Source organism: Aythya marila, assembly GCF_965140915.1.
Source record: "Aythya marila genome assembly, chromosome: 1".
Classification (NCBI taxonomy): Eukaryota; Metazoa; Chordata; class Aves; order Anseriformes; family Anatidae; genus Aythya; species Aythya marila.
This window is the reverse complement of record NC_139042.1, coordinates 169,584,832-169,604,587: the sequence shown is the minus strand read 5'-3', so window position 1 is coordinate 169,604,587 and position 19,756 is coordinate 169,584,832. Positions and strand designations below refer to the sequence as shown.

Here is a 19,756-nt window from a genome sequence, read left to right as displayed (position 1 = left end):
TGTGTGCAATACACTGCATGCTGTCGTCTCCCTTTTGCTTTCGTTAAGTAGCTTTACTCATCTGCCTACGTTTTAATCTAAGCCTCCCCCTAATCTTCCCAGTTGCAGGCAAAGCCGCAACAGTCTTGCCTGGAATAATGTATTGATGGTGGTAGGCCAGAAGCGAGCCGAGCTGGTTCTGCCTTTGCTGTGAGTTTGATAGCTCTTGACCTGAGTCTTAACACAGCTTCCTTTTAGGATGTATTGTAGCACTTTTGTATTTAAGTTGTCTATAGCATTTTCCTTATAAATCGGTGAAAGAAATAAAAAGTATTGATGTATGCTCAGTATTTATAGGAACATATAAAACTTAAGCTTTAAGTATTTTGCATCATATCTTTCATTTCCCTATTACCAACCATATCTTACATGGGAAATATTTTAAAGCAAAAAAAAAAAATATTGTTTCTTTTTTCAGTATCTTTTCTTTTTTTAGTTTTCTGTATTCGTTTTTACTTCCATCTGTCTGTATCTATTTCCCTTCTTTTTATTTTCTTTTTTTTTTTTTCCTGAGAAATAGGTCATTGTGTACAGTATAGTATATAGTAAGTAGGAGTTGAGTACAATCAGAAAAATACCATGTTTGTGAAACAAAAACACAACATTTAAATGGTACATTTCAAAGGGCTTCATATCAAATGTAAAATAGCAAATAAACTAAACTAAAATTTGATGAAGATGTCCGAAGTTAAAATCAAATAAAAGAAAAAAGAAATAACACGTTTTCCAATACATGGGTCTTGAAAAGGCATCAGATTTAGGGGCTGGAGTCAGACAAGATCTTCATCCTAGAGGAAAACCTGCTGCCAGTTCACTGCAGAAATTGAGAGCGTGCTGCAAGGCGAGGTGTAGTTTCCCACACTGTTGTGTACAGCATTACTCAACCGTGAAGACTTTGGGAGAAATACTAATTACCTCCTAGAAACGTACAGAGGCTGACGTTTTGGCCTCTTTATGGCTCTGTAGGGACTGGCCTCCTGGAGTTTTCTGAAGGCTGGTCAGTTCTGTGCTGGTTTCTGGAGGTTTTGGAAACATAACTGTTGTTAGGTTGGATTTGGAGTCTTTAACGTGACAGATGTGGGTCCTACCTCCCCGGCGTGACGCTAGTGCAGGAGCTAGATTGGCAGGGAGAAAAGAAGATGGAGAAGAGCTAGGTGGGGATTGTACATGGGAGGGGGGTTATGGCCCAAAGAAACGCTTGAAAGGTCAGGATGATCTGCTTTCTGCTTTTCTTTCCCTTGTTTTTTCTCACCATCCTTTTCTGTCTTGCTAGAGCTTCCAGCATTCAATAGGTGGGGAAGGGGAGAGGATCTCTTCTTTTAAATTTCCAGTCAAACTTTTTGTACTTCTCTGCCAAAATACTGCACTTTTTCCTCGGACTTGGGAAAATACAGACAAGATTGGGCATGTGTATCCCATATACTGCCAAATCTGTACTAAGGTCTTACTGTAAAAGTGCCTTCTTCACTTAAGTGATATTTTAGTGATATCAGACAAATAACATTTTGAATTTCATAAGCTATTTTCATTTGATTTATGTATCTCTGCATAAACAAGAGTTACAGATAAAATCACAGTATGATTTTGTAATTATGTTAGTCATAAGGAGACCTACAGGCGAGACACTATTTATAGTAAGATGTGTTTTAAGATTGTAAGAGAATTGGGGATTGTCTTGAGGCAAAGCTATTTTTGAAAACTTTTTTCTTTAAACAACAGAACCAAATACTTGTGGATTACTTTTAAGTGTCTGATGAAGAATGGGTAAACAGAACTGGTATTCTGTCTGTCCCAGTAATTAATTTTATCTCTATTTTAATGGACTGTAGTCTTCTATACTCCGTATCCTTTTTAGAGAAGGCAAGTTTTTTTTTTTAACCTCCAAATTTTGGAAATGCTGATGTTTAGGTTAGAGATACTGTAGATTGGCCTGGTAGATTGCTGTATAGAGGAAGAAATAGCTATTTTGCATTATTTTAATTAACGACGTTAATTTAATTGCTTCTAGTTTTAAGACTAATATTTTGAAAGGCTTTGTTTAGTGAAGGTTTTGTGTTCCTCTGATATCTTTTTTTTCTTTTCCCCCCTCTCTGTAGTATTAGCTTTAAAAGGCCAAATTACTACTCTAAGTCAGAATAAATAACTTTCAATTTTCCATAGGAGCTGAAGTTAAAAGATGAAGAATGTGAAAGGCTTTCTAAAGTGCGAGATCAACTTGGACAGGAATTGGAAGAACTTACAGCTAGTCTGTTTGAGGTTTGTTGGAGTCTTCGATGTGATATACTTTAAGGAAGCTGAGCCAGATGTTTCATGTAGAATCAGTGTATCTAATGCTGACTTTTTCTGCAATAAGCTTATAAAGGGATTTGTGTTCTGAAGATCTGGGTGTGCTGGTAGAGGCTTAAGAGCAAGCAGTAGACGTTTCACTTAGATGAGAGATGTTGTTGAGCTTGTCAATTTGCCTAGACACAAAATGAAGAAAATAAGGCAAATGTGTCAGAAAGCTTAAAACTATTTAGGCTCATTTTTTGGCATAACTATTTTGAGACAGCTTCTCTGTCTGACAACAAGGCTATCTAGATAAGAGCTAAATTTGGGGTTGTCATGGTGATTACATGCAAAATAACATAGTTCCAGATCAATGGAGGTAGCACAGTGTATAACTTAACCATGCTTTCAGCTTTTGAATTTTGGGTCTGGCAGCATGTTACTCCCAGAAACTTGAAGAGAAACGGAGTGATGCACCAGGGTGGAACCTGGTTGCAAAGTGAGAAACCCTGAACTCTTAAGTGGGACCTTTTCATTTCAGAAAAGAGCAGTGGTGCCAACAAAGATTGTGAGCTTGCATTAAACAGAAAAAAAAATCTTAAATCCGCACTTGAAACAGAATTGGTTGCCATTTTGCCATGGAATACCTAGAAGCTAAATTATGATATGCAAACCTGTTGGAATAAGTTTATTAACTAGTGATACTTTGTGCTTACCAAATTGTAAATATTGTCTGTCAGCGTACACATAGAGGTAAAAACATCAGATGTCTTTTAGAAGCAATACTGTTGAAGTTGTAATGGTATAAAAGTGCTATAAAAACTGGAAAGTATTAATGTTCAAAAATGAAGTAACAGATTTATCTGTGGAATGCAATTTATTTCATCATCCCAGTAGGGCAGTTACTTAATATTTTAAGAAGCTTCTGCATGTAGAATAAACATGAAAAGCCGGAAAGCTACTTTTTAGCATAAGTATTTACGTAGATGGGGTGGAGAAAGGTGATGGACAGGCACTTTAACTGTAGAGGAATAGACGTAATTACCCATGTAATTTTATGTTAATGACAGTTGATAAATTAAAATGGTGTGTCAGTTTGTTAAAGCTATGTTTGAAATACAACACATTATTAATGATTATTTAATGAGTTTTAATTATTCAGAACTCCCAGCTGTTGTGGGCATGTCACTCGAATTTTCTTTTGTGTTGTGATTTCACAAAGAGTCTCTAATAAAACAGTGCTAAGGTTTCTTCATTTTTGCACTTGGATCTACAGCCCTTGGATTCATGTTCTGTTCTGAATCCCATTAATTTCATGAGCGTATGGGTGGATATGCTGGAGTTTATATTAATGTAGCCCACTGGAGGATGGAGACTTGTTTTGCACAGCTGGATGTATATATTCCATTATCACCCTGTAATAGCATGGTAACATGCTTTGCTTTTAAAGGTGCATCCCTAAGCAGAAACTGCATGGTCAATGTTAAATGTATTTGTACACATTGTATAGATGTGTATGTGCCCATTCCTGCATGTGTCTGTCACTATTTAAGAGAATTTTACGAACCCATACTACACAGCTGTGTTGAATGACGATGGGAGCCAGATGTTCTGGTGTGATGATGTATGACATTTTTGTTTTATTTATATAGCGTCCAGATATGTGCTAGGCGCTTTACAGATATGAGAAGAATCCTATCCCAAGTAATTTAGTCAGTGGCCCTGATCTTTCAGTTCTTGTTGCCTTCAGTAAGTACCAAATAAGAACAGAAATTTGATCACAGGCATAAATTGCTGGATCAGAGCCTAAACAAATACATTATGCAGACAAAAGGCTTAGAAGTCTGAGGTAAAAAGATGTTTTAAAAAAATCCCAGTCCTTTTATGCTTTGTTCATTATTAGCTTAGTCTTGCTTGCTTACTTGGATTGGTTTTTAGTGCTTGTTCTGTTCTACTGAAGAAATGTTTGTTAATCCATAAACTACTTTTAAGCTTTTACTTTAATTTTTTTTAATTGATGGTAAGAATTCAGTTCAGTTGTTTGACCAGTTTTTTCATGCAGAAGTTTACAGATGATTAAAACTGGTTATTCTGGCTAGAAGAAAGGAGAAGTTCTTTTGAATGTGCTGCTGTACCAATGTTGTTTTTGTTGCTACCAGTTAAATTTTTCTATTGGGGGGCCAAGGAACTTCAGTGGTCAGCTCCTGAAATGTGACCAGAGCCTGGTATTCATGACAGGTATTGTTTCTGCTGGAGGGGGGTGGTGGTGGTGGTGGCTGTGGCTGGGAGGAATTGCTGAGTACCTCTCTCTGGGCTCAAGATCAAGGAGAAGGAACTTGCTGGTGCAGTGATGAATCCAGATGATAGATTTTTGGTATGTAACTATTTAACTTCAGCAGATTGTTGCACAGCTTACAAGTTTTACAAGTAATCTTTGTGAAGCACAAGTATGATACAACTCTGTAGGGTTTTTTTAAACTTGATGTTGGAAATTTATTGAAGCATTCACATTAGCTAAACTTTTTTTTTTACAGGAAGCACATAAAATGGTTAAAGAAGCTAATGTCAAACAAGCTGCAGCAGAAAAACAGTTAAAAGAAGCACAGGGAAAAGTGAGTTTTTTCCAACTTGCTTGCTTTGTCTTTTCACATAGTTTTAAAACTATAGTGTAAATGATAAAAAAAAAAAAAAAAAAAAGAAAGATGTGCATGCATTATTAAAATATATACTGAGTTGTTCTGTGTTGTCTTGACCTGTTCTTAGCTAACACTGATAGATGTAGAATGTTAGAACCTTATCAGATAGCTAGCAAGGTGTGCAAGAAGCCAGTCTTATTAAAATACGCAGTTGCACAGGGATCTGTGTGTTAGTACTGCTGGAAAATTAAATTTTGATTTGAACAGAGGTAATTGGAAATTGTTAAATGATTTAACACGTTTGTAGGCTAATATGATATTTTTGTTTTACTTTCCATTTTTATTTTCAAGATTGATGTCCTTCAGGCTGAAGTAGCAGCATTGAAAACGCTAGTACTGTCTACTTCACCGACATCTCCAACTAAGGAGCTTCAGTCTGGTGTCAAAACTCCTTTTAAGAAAGGGCATGCAAGAAACAAGAGTACAAGTAGTGCTATGGGTGGCAGTCATCAGGACCTTACCATGATGCAGCCAATTGTAAAAGACTGCAAAGAGGTAAGGATTGTCCTCTTTTTGCTAACAAGCAAGTTTTGTTTTTTTCTCACAGTTTTTTCTCTAGTATATACTAAATCTTGCAATACTGTTTATTGAAGAGATTTTTTTGTTAATGAAAGACTTTTTTTTTATACACATCAGTAGGTGTTGTATAACAACAGTATGACTGGACGGCAAGCTCTAGTTGCTTTTTTTTTTTTTTTTTTTTTTTTTTTTTTTTTTAAGTTCATTAGCTTTCATAAAGTTTTCATAGAAAACTGTTGCAACAGGAGTCATCGTTTTGTAGATCAATAATGGGTGAAAAGGAGTTGGGGGGAGGGAGCAGGATCAATGATAATTTATTAGAGAAGAAGAGAAGAGTTACCACTGGAGTCCCAGAGGGGCCTCTGTTTTTATCTGCTCATGCTGTTGAGAATGGGGAGATACTGAGGGAGTAGCTTGGTTCTCAGGTCTTCAGAGTGTAGTACCTGAAAGTGTCCAAAGAGTTGTGAGAAGGGTCTGTATCATGACAGTGAATGGGTAGTGGAACAGCAGATGAACTTCAAAATCAATAAATCAAAAGTAATATATCTAGGAGAAAAAAAAAAAAGGCAGTTATAGCAGACATGCAGTTGTGGGCTTGGAATTAGCTACGTGATGCAGGAAAAAAAAAATTAAGTGTACTTGTAGATAATTCTCTGAAGATACCATGTCAGTGTTCAGTGATGGTCAGAGACCCACAGAGGCTTAGGATTTGTTAGGAAAGGAACAAATGGCAAAACAAAAAGTGTTACATTGATGTATAAACAGGGAGGTAAATATATGTGTCCGTTTCTGCACACAGCTATGACACCTTCATCTCAGAAAGGACAGAATGAAAATACAAAGAAGTGTGCCGTGATCAAAGCAATAGAAGCCTTTCTGTCTGTGTAGGGAGACTAGGGCTCATTGACACATAGAGCAACAATCTATACAGTCACAGGTGACGAGGAATATGAATGGTGGACAACTATTAATGATTCCCCCTAATGAGAAAGCTCTGGAAACTAAGCTCTGGGTGCCGGCATCCCAGACAACTACTCTCTAGCATTTGGGAATAACCTCAAGGATATGTAGATGTGTCTACTGCTTTTGCTACTGAACCTGTTTTAGGCAAGCTCAATAGCTGCTTGGATCTTAGGTAAGCAAGTAACATCAACTTAGTGTAAATGCTAAATGCGTCAGGTTTATTTTTTTAATTTTTCAAAGAACTGAAATGTTTCTTTAATGTATTTTGCTGTAAAAATAAAACATTACAATTTTACAAATTGTAGTTACAATTGGCTATTTGATTGCAGGTAATCAAAATTTCAATTTAGGGAAAGTACAAGTAGAGGTAGGGAGCAGATACACACGTAGCAGTGCAGATTGGAAGGGAAGAGCATGAAGCTATTATATTCACTGAGCATTTTTTTCAAGGCAGCTTATTTATAAATTGTAGGTTTGGGTGAATTGAGTTAGATACAGAAAATAACCAATAGTTGCTAACGAATGCATTATAACTTCTTGATTTCTACTGTGCACTTCTAAAATAGCATTTTTCTGCTGATATCCCTGATTGTACTCATTTTAAAACCAAACCTAACGTGGGTTTTAAGGTACGGGAAATGCTTCTTTAGGGAGCAAGTTACACCTATTGAGTTTCACTCGTGGTGGCCTAGCAACCAGAACGTTTATGGACAAGCTTAATTAAGATGGTCGGTCCTGATTGTACCTGAGTGCAAGGCAGGTACTCTAATGGAAAACAAATCTGCAGTCTAACTTTTGTAGATTTTTTTCAAGGAAAAAAAAAAGAATACTTCCAGAAACACATGTAAAGGAACGGTAAAGTGCTGGGAGTTCAGAAAAAGAGTGATGCATAATAAAGAATTAAAGACTGAAGGAGGTTGGTTCTGATCTTCTAAAATGAATTAAAAATCAAAATTGATTTTTAGCATCCATTATTTTCCCTTTTTCACTATCTCATCTACATTATTCGTTTTTAGTATTATAAGACTTCAAAATCACATTTGTTTTTTTAGATACATTTTATAAAAGCAGTATTAATATTTGCTGGTAGTGTCTAGGGTTTTCTTTAAAATACATTCTCAGAATACTGCTCTTCATCCTCACTCCTTTTTGCACCCTGTTTCTCTCACTGTGGAGTGGAGTGGCAAAGAAGCTCACAGAGGGAACAGCACTGGGATCTGCTTCTCATTTTTCCACTTTTCTAATCTTTTTGTTTGTCTTCTGTGCTTTGACTGCAGTCAGTTTTTTTTTTTTTTTTTTTTTTTTTTTCTCATTCTGCATGACTGCCTGCCATTTCTAGGGGCACTTTTTTACAAGATTATTTCTTCCCTTTGTTGCATCTCATCTTTGGGTTTTATTCCCCTGACCTTCCTGACCTATCTTTGGCCTGCAGTTTATATCTCTCCATATACCTTTAGGTTTTGGTTTTGGTAAGCCTGTTATCCTACAAAAAAGGGATTTGACAACCAGTTGGAGGGAAAAGGCACTGAAGTCTCTGTCAACAAGAATCTCAAAGCCAGTCTGAGCACGTCAAGTTGGTGTCACATAACTTAGGAAAGTGAATTTAAGGAGGTGTTTGTAGCTGGGGCACAGTAATATTCTCTCAGTGTGATAAGAGACACAGTCTTCAGGCTCGTTATTTACCTCTGGATATTTGTAAACGATCAATTCTGGTGTGATAATTACAGTACTTGATTTGGGAATCTTTGTGTTTTAGGCTGACCTGTCTTTGTACAATGAATTCAGATCTTGGAAGGACGAACCTACTATGGACAGAACATGTCCTTTCTTGGACAAAATTTATCGGGAAGATATTTTTCCATGTTTAACCTTCTCAAAAAGTGAGGTAAACAGTTTACATGTTGCCACTGACCCTTTTCCTTTAAATATGTTCCACGAAGCTAGCTGACTATTAAAATCTCTTCATATAAAGCTTTACCATTTGTGTTCCATTAGAGTGTGACAGTTTTTAGTGCAGTACCGAAGATTATTCTGGAGTATTGAAATAAATCACTTTTTCTTCAGCATTTGCTATTCCAGGTGTGGCTACCTTAGGTGGAGATTACCTACAGCTTTAGATGTTCATGCTGTCTGGCAGAATCAGTGTTTGTAGGAATGGATGGTGGGTTTTCCCCCAGTGTGTCAGAGGTATTGTTTAGGAGAAACAGTGTCCTGTCGCTGCCCCTTGTTGATAGAGGGGGCACTAGAGCCCAACATAGTTAATTTTGTGGCCCTATTTTCTCTCCCATCAGTCAGAGCAGTTGGAAAGCCAAGTCTGGGTATCTTCTTGAAGAGAGGTTTGAATTTCAAGAATTAGACTTTGGGATTTGAAGTGATTCAGCAGGGACGCTTTGGGAATATGGTTTCAGATTAAACAAATGATTTGACTGTGATTTTTCCCATTCCCTGCTTTTCCCAACACAGAGGAAGGAATGGTGTTTTCCTCATCCTGGGATTACTGGGGAACTGGTTCCAGCTGCAACTGCTGTACTTATTCTTTGTTGTGAAGCAGCATTTATGGGCTGTAGTTGTAATATCAGTCTCCAGAGGAAAGGAACTTTATTTGTAGATCTTTCATAAAGTAACAACAAATTTTAAAGCCCTCCAACTTGATTTTTTTAAATAAGATTAAAAGTCTCTGATGGAAAAGGCTGCATTTTTTTTTCAGGATAGTTGTCTGTTTTTATGTGGTGTGTGTACTTTACCCATGCTTTTCATCTGCTGTTACTTTCTGGCCAGAAGCGTGCATGGTCTTCTAGTGAATTGTATACCAGTCCATTGTGGTTGGTCTTGAGCATCATATGAAACTCTCCCACTAAAAAGTTTACCTAGTTACTATGGGAATTAAATTACTTCTGCAATATGTGTAAGTAGGCCACCCTGCTGTCTTTCCCAGCAACTTCATTTTTTTTTTTTCCACCTCGGTAGTGATACAGTCACTGTAGAATCGTGTTTCCTCTTAAGGAAAGAATGAGGCTTCTAGCACTGGTCAGCTATATCAGTCATTGTTTCCAGATGCTGTGCATAGTGACAAACTTCTGTTTTCCTTTGAATAACAGTAAACTACTGTGCAGTTAATAAATTACACATGTACTATGGTTTTGAATAATTGGGAATGCAGTTTTCTGAATAGTTGAAGTATTGCATTATCTCTTTGTAGACTCTTGTGTAGAAGTGTAATCTTGTTTTGCATTTGGTAGATGGTATTGGGAGAGTATTTGGTATGAATTTCTTTCATAGCATTCTATTTTAAAAATATTTAAAGTACAATTGAAAAATATTTCTATTAGTAGCAAGGAATGTGGGCACAAAATCATGTTTAACTGCTAACATAAATAGTGTGGTCTTTTAAATCAAGGTTGTTGTGAAGCAGCATTTAGGTATTACTTGTGCATACTTAAACAGTAGTCTTGGGCAAGTGTTGAGTCCAGTCAAGCAAAATGAGCATATTTCTAGTGTGTAACAGTTGTGTGATTATAAATAATAAACAAAGTTCATTTTTTTTATGTTAATGAAGGTGATGTTTTAACTACGCTAGTGTTCCAAAGTCACAGTAACCTATTGGCTCTTCCATATGTTGTTCAGTCTCATTTGAACACCATTGTAAAACTATCTCTGGCTGAAAAGTGGACTAATATTTACTTTTTTTTTGGCCAAGTATAGAAGTCATACTGCATCATTTTTTTTTACATAGAACATAATAAAATTAGAGCAATTTTTAAAGCAAGCAAAGTTTGTGCCATATCCACTATCTGACAGAAACACTGCTTGTGCAATTGTACGTGCTATTTGGGCTTATGAGGAATGACTGAATGTACAGTTAGCATAGTAGTCAAGCATAACATTCCGTGCTGTAAAAGCAGTTATCTTGCCTCAGGGAGGGCAGGGTTATTTAGAGGACAGAATTTAAACTCAAGCCTGGGAATGGGACCTCTTGTGTGTGGCATAGGCAAAATCTCATTTGTAATTGAATTTCTGTTTCAGTTGACTTTTTCAGTTGTTTGAGTTGACTTTTTCAGTTTTCCTAACTTTACAGAGGCAGAAATGTGTCACTGCTTTGAGGCAACGGTTAACACTGAGCTGTTTTTAACTGCTTTCTTAATTTCTCTTGCAGTTGGCCTCAGCTGTTCTGGAAGCTGTGGAAAACAATACTCTGAGCATTGAACCTGTTGGCTTGCAACCTGTTCGATTTGTGAAAGCTTCTGCAGTTGAATGTGGGGGACCAAAGTATGTTAAGCTAACAGACAGAGGGGGAATCTGCACTCATTTGAGATAACTCTTGGATTGAGAGAACTGCTATCAACTGATCACCTCATTGACATTTGTTTATCTTAAACTTGTAAATATTTCTTAAAATCTCAGATTTCAAGATTGCTGTTTCAAAATTTCCTGGTGAAAGTAAGCAACTAAACTTAAATGGTAAAGGTTTCTCCTAGAGTAGCATTTTAAGATATTTTTCTGTTTGGGAGAGCTGCTTGTAGTCAGTGCATCCTAGGTAAAGTAACATTTACTTCTGTGGAGAAAGACCAGCCTGATACTTAAAAATGAAGTCTTTTCAACTAAGGCTATCACCTGAAAAAAATCATGAAAAAATAGGTATAGAAGTATTACATGCTGAATGTCAGACATATAAGAAATGTACAACATATGTAGCATAGTGGCAAAGTCAGCTGAGAGACACGAGAGGAGATTTGTAAAGTAAACTGTCTGAATATGAGCAGGAGGAATGTAATGAAGAGGGAATGAAAGTAAGGATGAGTTTATACCTAAAGTTAGAAGTGTGGATGAATGACCAGATGGTTCATTAGAAAGTCTGGAATGGTCCTAGAGGAATCTGAAGCAAGACTTGATGTCAGGTACTGATACAGACATTAAGGTTAGGTGGGAGGGACTTGCCTGAGGCACTGGGGCTTTGATGAACGTAGAGAGGAAGGGAAAAGATTTCTGGTGTGCTTTAGTGCATGTCAGGGTTAAGCAAACAAAACCACTGTGAATACAGAACCTTCCAAATTTTGAGAAAGTCTTCATTTCTCTGCTGGAGATCTTTGGGACAAGTTAACGTTTCTCTGTAATACTTATTTTGGTAGACTCAGGTTTCTGGTAGGAGATTTGCATCAAAATGTTTTCATCTAGCTTAAGATTTTTCTTTCTTTCTCATTGCTACTGTTTTTTAATTCTCACTTTTCCTCATTATTTCTGTGTGGAAGAGAAAATACACTTCAAAGGCAGTTTTAATTTCTCCTTCTAAAGAATCTGTATAAAATGAATATTATGTTTTATGACTTAAGCTAGTAAGGATCAAAGACTACAAAATTCAGGCATTCAGATATTCTTCAGCTTACTACTGTCACCAGAAAATGTGGTCTTTGAGCTGTAACAATCCTCTGTCAGAAGGCCTAACCACAAGTGATGGAGCTGCTCAAGGGGTGGTGGTTTCAAGTCCAAGAGGCACCACTGTGAGCTGCAACAGAGAATGAGGACAGCAAGAAGCTACTGAAACAAGTTGTGTGTCATTAAAGAGCAATTGGCAAACTAGTCTAAAATGGTTGTGGTTCAAGCAACTTTCCTGCATCTTGATAAAGGACTCAAAGAGGGCACTTGTTTGCATCAGTCAAAAGTTTAGTGAGAGTTTTAACCTTCTTTTCTCCAGTGTGATCCAGACTAATTGGCTGGGCATAGATTAGTATTTTGAAGGGTCCATGCACAAACTGTACTTTAGAAGTTTGAAAAAAGTCTACTTTTTCTCTCTTTTCCCACTGTCACATAGTGACAAACACTTCTATGTTACTGCTTGTAGTTAAGTAAGAGGTGAGGAATGTGCAGTATTTAAGCTTAATTTCACAGCAAATGTGCTTTGTCTTAAATATTACTGGCACCGAATGGGAAACAGCTGTTTTGGTTTTTACTTAATCAGGGTAGCAGTTCTGCATTTTCATGTTTTCTATTTTAAATGGTGAAAATCACTATTTTTATTGAAACCACATTCTTTAATAGGTAGCGTAATGTAGACAAGCAGTGTAAATAAATAGTAATGGCAATTAGAATAATGCTCCTAAAGGAATTCTTTTTATTGTACAGTCGCCTGGAGGATAGAGGGAACAGATGCATAAAATAGCAGGTAATAAATTGCTCAACAGCAAAACAAGGAGTGGAGGCCAGGGAGCTGTGATAATAGCGAAGAAAGGTTCTCGACATACAAAAGTTATTGAATAGTGCCTGTGCTGGTGTGTAGGAAGTATTGCCTTAACAAAAGGCAGCTGGGTTTCCCCACAGGATCCGAGTAATTGTCCCCACGGGGAACAAAGCAGTAAGCTGTACAGAGCAGAACTCAGCCATTAGTAGTAGCTGTCATGCCAGTGTTTAACCTGGTGTGATGGAAGATAACGTATAGGAGGTGGTTCTGTTGCCAGAAGGGAAAAAAGGGCTCTGTTTTCTTAGCATTAAAAATCTGTTTGTCTGCTCACAAAGGCTTGGCTGTAATTGTGATCAGCTTGCTTCAGCCACTGTAGTATTTCTTGGATCAATGGACTTCTGTCAGGCCTCATAAATTACTGTGGAAAATCACATACAGTCTTCAATATTCTCCTGTCTTGCATGATTTTGTGGGCCAGCTGCAGACTATCTAAAAGGGCCTCTGGGCCACTGTTTAGAACTGTAGAAGCTTAATAATTTTTGTTTCACTTTTGAAAGGCTGCTGCTTCGTATGCTCCCTAATTTCATGAGATAGAAATGGAAGGGAGAAGAGCCAGCAGCTTTCAAAATCAATGAAACAGCGGATACCATGACAACCCAGTTCATCTGAGATACCGCAATATAGAAATTCCAAGTAAATCACATTCCTGGGGTATTTACATAGTATTACTAGCAGTTTCTTCAAGAGATGTAAAACTTTAGAAAAAAAGAATGCTAGAAGAATTATTTTGAATTCTTTGCCTTTTTGTGAATTCTGTTTGGAAAACTCCTGGTGGCTACTGACCTTTCCTTCTTCCTGTACATAATACAGGAACAGGACCAGAAAAAGTACATTTATTTTACCATCTCTATTTATAATGGTAATGGAAAGAATTAAGCAACCTGTTTTCCTTTGCCTCAAACTTTTATACACTGGAAGTAAAAAATGTGATTTCAGTTTGGGCATAAATGCGAAGCTTATCTTAGAATGCATCTGACAGAGGCTTCAGAGTTATTCTGTAGGCCTGAATTTTTTTCTGACGTGCAACATCAACTAGAAAGCTATTAAAAAAATAAATCTGTTTAATTGTTGGAATCGATAATTTAAACCAAGTTTATTTCACACATAAGGAGTTAAGGAGCTCCCATTGTTCATGTTTGGCAGTCTGGAACTAGTGAATGTGGAAGTACCTGACCAAAGCTGACAAAAGATTTAAAAATCAGCAATATATCACGATGCACTGGTGTTGAAACAAAATTAGTCCTTGTCGAGCTAAAATAGTTGACAACATCATTTTAAAGTTACAATTATTACATAAAGGCAGAGACTTGAGTATCTGAGCTAATACAAAGTAATTACATTAACACTTTAATTACATGTGGGTGTTAGACATTAATGTCAGATTTGTTTATTAAATTAAGTGAATGTTATATTTTGTAGGAAATGTGCTCTCAGTGGACAAAGCAAGTCATGCAAGCATAGAATCAAATTAGGAGATTCAAGCAGCTACTACTACATTTCTCCTTTTTGTCGTTACAGGGTAAGAAATTTAGCATGATTTAATTTTGAGCAGTATTTTTTCTGTAACATTATACGAAATATTAACCACTATTTTTATTATATTGTCTCAGATCACTTCTGTGTGCAACTTCTTTACATATATCCGATATATACAGCAAGGACTGTTGAAACAGCAAGATGGTGAGTAGCAAGTTGTGTTTTGCTTGTATAAACATAAAATTTAGATAGTGCATGAGCCTAAAACTTGCTATTGATTTTAATTATGAGAACTTGGTGATACCTACCCTCCCATGAAATTATAAAGAAAAAACAGTGCTTTTTAGTCCATTTAAAAAAAAAATACATTATTAGGGAAGAAATTTAATTAAGAATTCTGTGACAAGGGGAATTAAGTGATGATTTTTCTATGCTGTATTCAAAAATGAAGGCTCTTTCACGAAGTGTGGAAACATGGCCTTTTCTCACTGTACATTGTTTTATTCTTCCAGTTACATGTTACATTGTTTTCAACCTTGAACAAGAACAAAACAAAGTCTGCTTTTTTTGTTCCAACATATGAAATAACTTGTGCAATTTCACTCAAAAAAAAAAAAAAAAAAGTGTTGCATTGGTTAGAGAGACCAGAAAATCTTCAGTTGGTTTGATTTGGATTCTTTGTTCACTTTGTGAATTGGCACATCTTAGATCTTTTCTCATTTTGTACACTGAGGACTGACAAGGATGACAATTTTTTTTTTTTTTAGTTAATTTTTTTAAAGAAACAACAACAAAAAGCAGGAAATTAGGCTGTAATTGTTTATCTGAATGCAGCTGAAAACTAGGCAGTTGGTCTTTGATGTGGCATTGCAAGGTCTCTTGATTAAGACTCTGTTCATAAATGTAGCTGCTGATGTAAGGCTTCATTTCTCACTGCACCTCTCTCATCCACAACCCAAAAAGGAAATGCGTTTTTACTGCTGTTGCTTCAGGCTGTTTATTTTTCCCCACCAGAGTTACCTGGCTGCTTTGTTCCTGCCAAGATAGCTTATCCAACAGCTGCCTATTGAAACTCTTATCTGGGCAGTGAATCGGAAATTTGCTTAACTGGGCTATTTGGTTTCAGTATGTCCGTATAAATGTAGATGGCTAAGAACGTGTATATGCTGTATGGCTGGATTTTAGAAATGCTATGTGTATTTTGATCTATACTCATCTCTTCTGATATACCCCACTTTGAAGAGCTCAGGACTGTAGTTAAACCAAAATCCCATATCTAACCTGAAGTATTCCTGAGATGCCAGACTGTTCGTTACCCAAGCAGTGCTATTTACTTTCGTTTCTAAAGGGATTTATTTTAATGGAATTGACCAAAAAAGCTATGTATTCTGTATACTAAATTATTTTTAACAAAAGTTTCAGACAGTGGTAATTGTTACTGAATTACTGTCATTTGAGAAGGCCTTGAAAATGCATTATTTTAAGCTGTAATCTGGTTTATATTGAAAGGCTTTTACTTTCCACAAAAGGATTGTGGCTGTTTAACAACCAATGGGCAGTGCAACTCCACCATGCTGTTCTTTCTCTCTCTCTTCCTCCTCAGATGAACAGGGAGAGGAAATATGATGGGGAAAAAAAGCAAAAGGTGCGGGTTGAGCAGTTTAATTACAGGAAGAGGGAGGAGGTTTAAAAAAAAAAAAGTTAGCTCTTTCCCAGTCAGACCCAGTACAAAGGCATATATAGCTTCAACTAAATATTGTTTACCTCACTATTAATGAGATAAAGAAATTGACTTAGTGTTTTATCCATCAAAATGTTTTCAGCATCATCAGAATTACTTATTTTTCACAAGTAACAAAAAATTGGGCTTGGTTTTTCAGATCAGTTGTCATCTTTACCATTAAAAAATCTCGCATTTGTATCTTTATGTAAATACTCCAACAACATCTCTAGAAGAATGTGGGCACTCCTAATTGTCCTCATTGTTCATATTTCTTCTGCTAAACCATATCATTTTTGAGACGGAGTTCACTTCTGCAAAAATGCTTTTTGAAATATGGTACAGGAGACCTTGACCTCAGGTTAATAACCTTTGTATTCAGTCTACATCATAATCCTGACTGCATGGAAATAATTTTTGTCTGGAATAATTATATACTCAATTATTTTAATTTGTGTTGCAGCGATGTTTAGCAGTATAAGGCATGCACCAGGCTCATCATGTTTGGCAAAATATAGATGAAATTAAAAAAAGTCTTTCCTCCCTAATTCATTGCTGCTGTCAGATTTCTGATAGGGAAAAACAAAAGGAGGAAGAAGGATCAAATGGAAAACTTACAACAAAATTATAGGTTTTGTGATGAAACAATTTTTACTTAGTCAACAAGTTCTAATTCTTTTGTTTTGCAGTCTTTTAATTATACAGAAAAATGAATCAATGGAAAGGACAATTATATTGAGAAACTGCAATTAATTAAAGCTGAAAAGAAGTACTGATGTAGTTTTGTTCCCCAATTAAAAAAAGTTCAAAATTTAGTCTTTTAATTGGACTATGTCTTAGAATTTTCAAAATAAATATTTTTTTCAAAAACAATCACAAATAGCGCTCACATTTTAATTCTGGTTTCACTAGATGTTTGTTATTTCTAAAGTTTCCTTAAACCGAGGCAATGTGTATACTTCAGTTAAAATATTAACTCATGTTTAATGACATTTTTATCTGTTTCAGTGGATCAGATGTTCTGGGAAGTTATGCAGCTGAGAAGAGAGATGTCACTAGCAAAACTTGGCTACTACAAGGAAGAACTCTAAATCTTTTTACTCTTGCGCGTGCATGAACTTCATTTAATATACATAACTCTAAAATTTCGGAATCTTTTTTTTGTCACTTGATATTTATTTCCACAAAGTGGGTCCAAGATCTTTCTCCTTTTGCAGATTGCACTAAGAAGTACTGTGATTGTTTTAAACTGACCTATGCTGTATATGCGTACATAATAATATCTAGTTGAACAAATGTGGTAAGCACTTGCAGGTGTATTAGTGATTGTAATTTACATTAAAAAACAAAACTTCTGATTAAATAAATGTTAGTCTGAAGCAGAATCGGTTGTCTGTTCTTTGTGATGCACAATGTTGTGAACCTCCCTGGAAAGCTAAGTAATTCCAAACTGTGACACTGAGGTTATTTTATGATGAAGGCGTGAATGTCTGGTATTTTCCTCAATGTAGTGTTTAGATGCATGTATGTATCTTCTATATGTATGTATGACAATACAGTTAACAGATGATTAGGAGAACTTGGTATTACAATTAGGAGCATTTGTAAGTGCTGCTTTCCTATATTTTTTGTTTTTAAACCAATAGGAGAGAATTGTGTACTGTGAAGAGTCAGCAGCATAATAAACTGGGCTGTCCTCTCTCACTAAAGTAGGATGCTTTTCATCAAGGAACAATGAAGTTTCCTTGGTCCTTCTTTGGCTCCTACTTAGACAAGTTAGAAATCTGACCTGGCTCCTATCTGACTACTAAAAACTTTTCTTCACCTCTAATTTGCTTTCATTAGAGGTTTTTATTTATTTATTTATTTATTTATTTATTTATTTATTTTAAATGATTTTTCTACTTTTTGAAATTTCCCTGTTTTATACATCAATTTTCCATAGCTGTCTTTACATCTCCAAAACATCTATTCCACGAGTTTCTTTAACATGTTGTTAGTAATTTACATGTAACATTAGTTGTGGTCAGTCCATAGCACTTTGCTGCTCCTTGGTTGTCACGCTCATGCAGGGGCTGCCCACAGGCAGCAGCTCTTCAAGAATTGCTCCCACATGGCTCCGTATCATGGGGTCCATTCCCCAGGAGCAAACTGCTCCAGCACGGGTCCTCCACAGATGGCAGCTCCCCCCCCAGACCCCTGCTCCTACGGGGGCTCCTCTCCAAGGGCTGCAGCTCCAGCCTGGGGCCTGCTCCTGCGGGGGCTCCTGCATGGGCCGCAGCCTCCTCCAGGCCACATCCACCTGCTCCACCGGGGGCTCCTCCACCCATGGGGGGGCTGCAGCGTGGAGATCTGCTCCGTGTGGGACCCATGGGCTGCAGGGGGACAGCCTGCTCCACCAGGGGCCTCTCCCTGCACAACCCGCAGGGGAACTGCTGCTGCCTGCCTGCAGCACCTCCTGCCCTCCTGCTGCACTGACCTTGGGGGCTGCAGGGCTGCTTCACTTTTTCTTAATCCTCACTCCAGCTGCTGTTGTACACTTTTCTTGAGGAAAAAGTTTTTCCTTTCTTACAGAGGCTCAACCAAAGTCACTCAGTGGCTTGGCTCTGGGCAGAGGCAGGGCCCTTTGGAGCTGGCTGAAACTGGCCCTTATCTAACATGGGGCAGCTGCTGGACTTTTCTCACTGAGGTCACCCCTCCATCCTGCCAAAAAACCTTGCCACGTAAACCCATAACAGGTAGACTTGTTATATAAAAGCCCTTTTGGAAAAACACTGGGTCTTGATCATGATAACCATTTATGCAGTTAAAGCAGTGGCCGGTAAAGGGGCAAAAACATAAAATGGAAGCTTATGGAAGTTCTCTAAAAAGAAGCATCTCATCTTAAAGGTTACAGATTTCTTCTGTTTGATGCCAAGCAAAAATAACATTTTTTTTCATCACTTTGTTACTGGAATGTGTTGTCCTCACCCTTTTAAAAAAAATAAATAGAATGAAGAGCAAAATTTAATACCATATTTGTGTTGTGTGCACAGATAAGTGCCTGAAAATGCTTTGCTAGTGTTAGCATCAACCAGGCATTTCCATATCAAGATTAAAACAAACAACCGCCCAAATCTTTTGCTAGTAATTGACTATGTCCAGCTCAGGCAATTTCAGTCTTAAATATTTTTTGTCAATCTCCTATCACTGGGTAGATACTACTACTGGTTCCTGCTGTAGAAACATGGAAGAATTCTAGCCTCAGCTGTTAGGAACAGGTTGTTTCTTAGGTTGGTTAAGCTAAGGAACCTGGTTTTATTCAGTCTTAGAAAACAAATTGTATTTGTTGACTCAGAAATGCTTCCTAAATGATTGCTAATACTTCGTTTACATAAAGATATCAAACTGTTTCCAGGATTATCTAATAGTAGTTAAATGATAGTTTGTAGCTGCTGTTATTCTGACTTAATAATCCTTTACAAATGTTGCTCATTTAAGCAAACAAGTCAAAGATTTTTTTCTATACATGATAGCATCAAGACAAAATGTATCTAAAATTTATTATACAAGAGGCTATTTTCTTGTACTAGGGACTACAAAGATGTACCGCTTAGGTCGTAATGGTTGTTTGGCTTGATTGCATTGATGTATTGTAAATACTGAATTAGTTTGCTTCTGTTTTCACATCTTGTTCCCTAAATTATTTTCTATATCTTTAATATAAGCTGTCTATCATGAGAAACCCATGCCACTATGAGTGTCTGGGTTTGTAACAACTGCACAACAGTTACTTGCCTGGTGAATGAGACTACTTTAGAAAATGGCCTTATTCCATGTTTCTTGACTTCATTGAAGCTTTTG

General features: G+C 36.8%; 1 protein-coding gene across 3 annotated transcripts in view; it reads left to right on the top strand.

Annotated features, from left to right (window-relative positions):
• The window catches only part of RAB3IP (RAB3A interacting protein), a 29,183-nt gene extending 11,885 nt beyond the window's left edge, over positions 1 to 17,298 (top strand). For 2 of the 3 annotated variants that reach the window (XM_082751429.1, XM_082751428.1), the window contains 8 exons: positions 2,200 to 2,295; positions 4,842 to 4,919; positions 5,295 to 5,498; positions 8,242 to 8,370; positions 10,639 to 10,751; positions 14,137 to 14,236; positions 14,328 to 14,397; positions 16,922 to 17,298. In XM_082751429.1, coding sequence (XP_082607555.1) covers positions 2,200 to 2,295; positions 4,842 to 4,919; positions 5,295 to 5,498; positions 8,242 to 8,370; positions 10,639 to 10,751; positions 14,137 to 14,236; positions 14,328 to 14,397; positions 16,922 to 17,004 — 873 coding nt within the window. In that variant the 3' untranslated portion in view covers positions 17,005 to 17,298. The remainder of the gene's footprint in view (positions 1 to 2,199; positions 2,296 to 4,841; positions 4,920 to 5,294; positions 5,499 to 8,241; positions 8,371 to 10,638; positions 10,752 to 14,136; positions 14,237 to 14,327; positions 14,398 to 16,921) is intronic. The other variant, XM_082751430.1, reaches the window with a different exon arrangement.
• Positions 17,299 to 19,756: the final 2,458 nt, after the last annotated feature.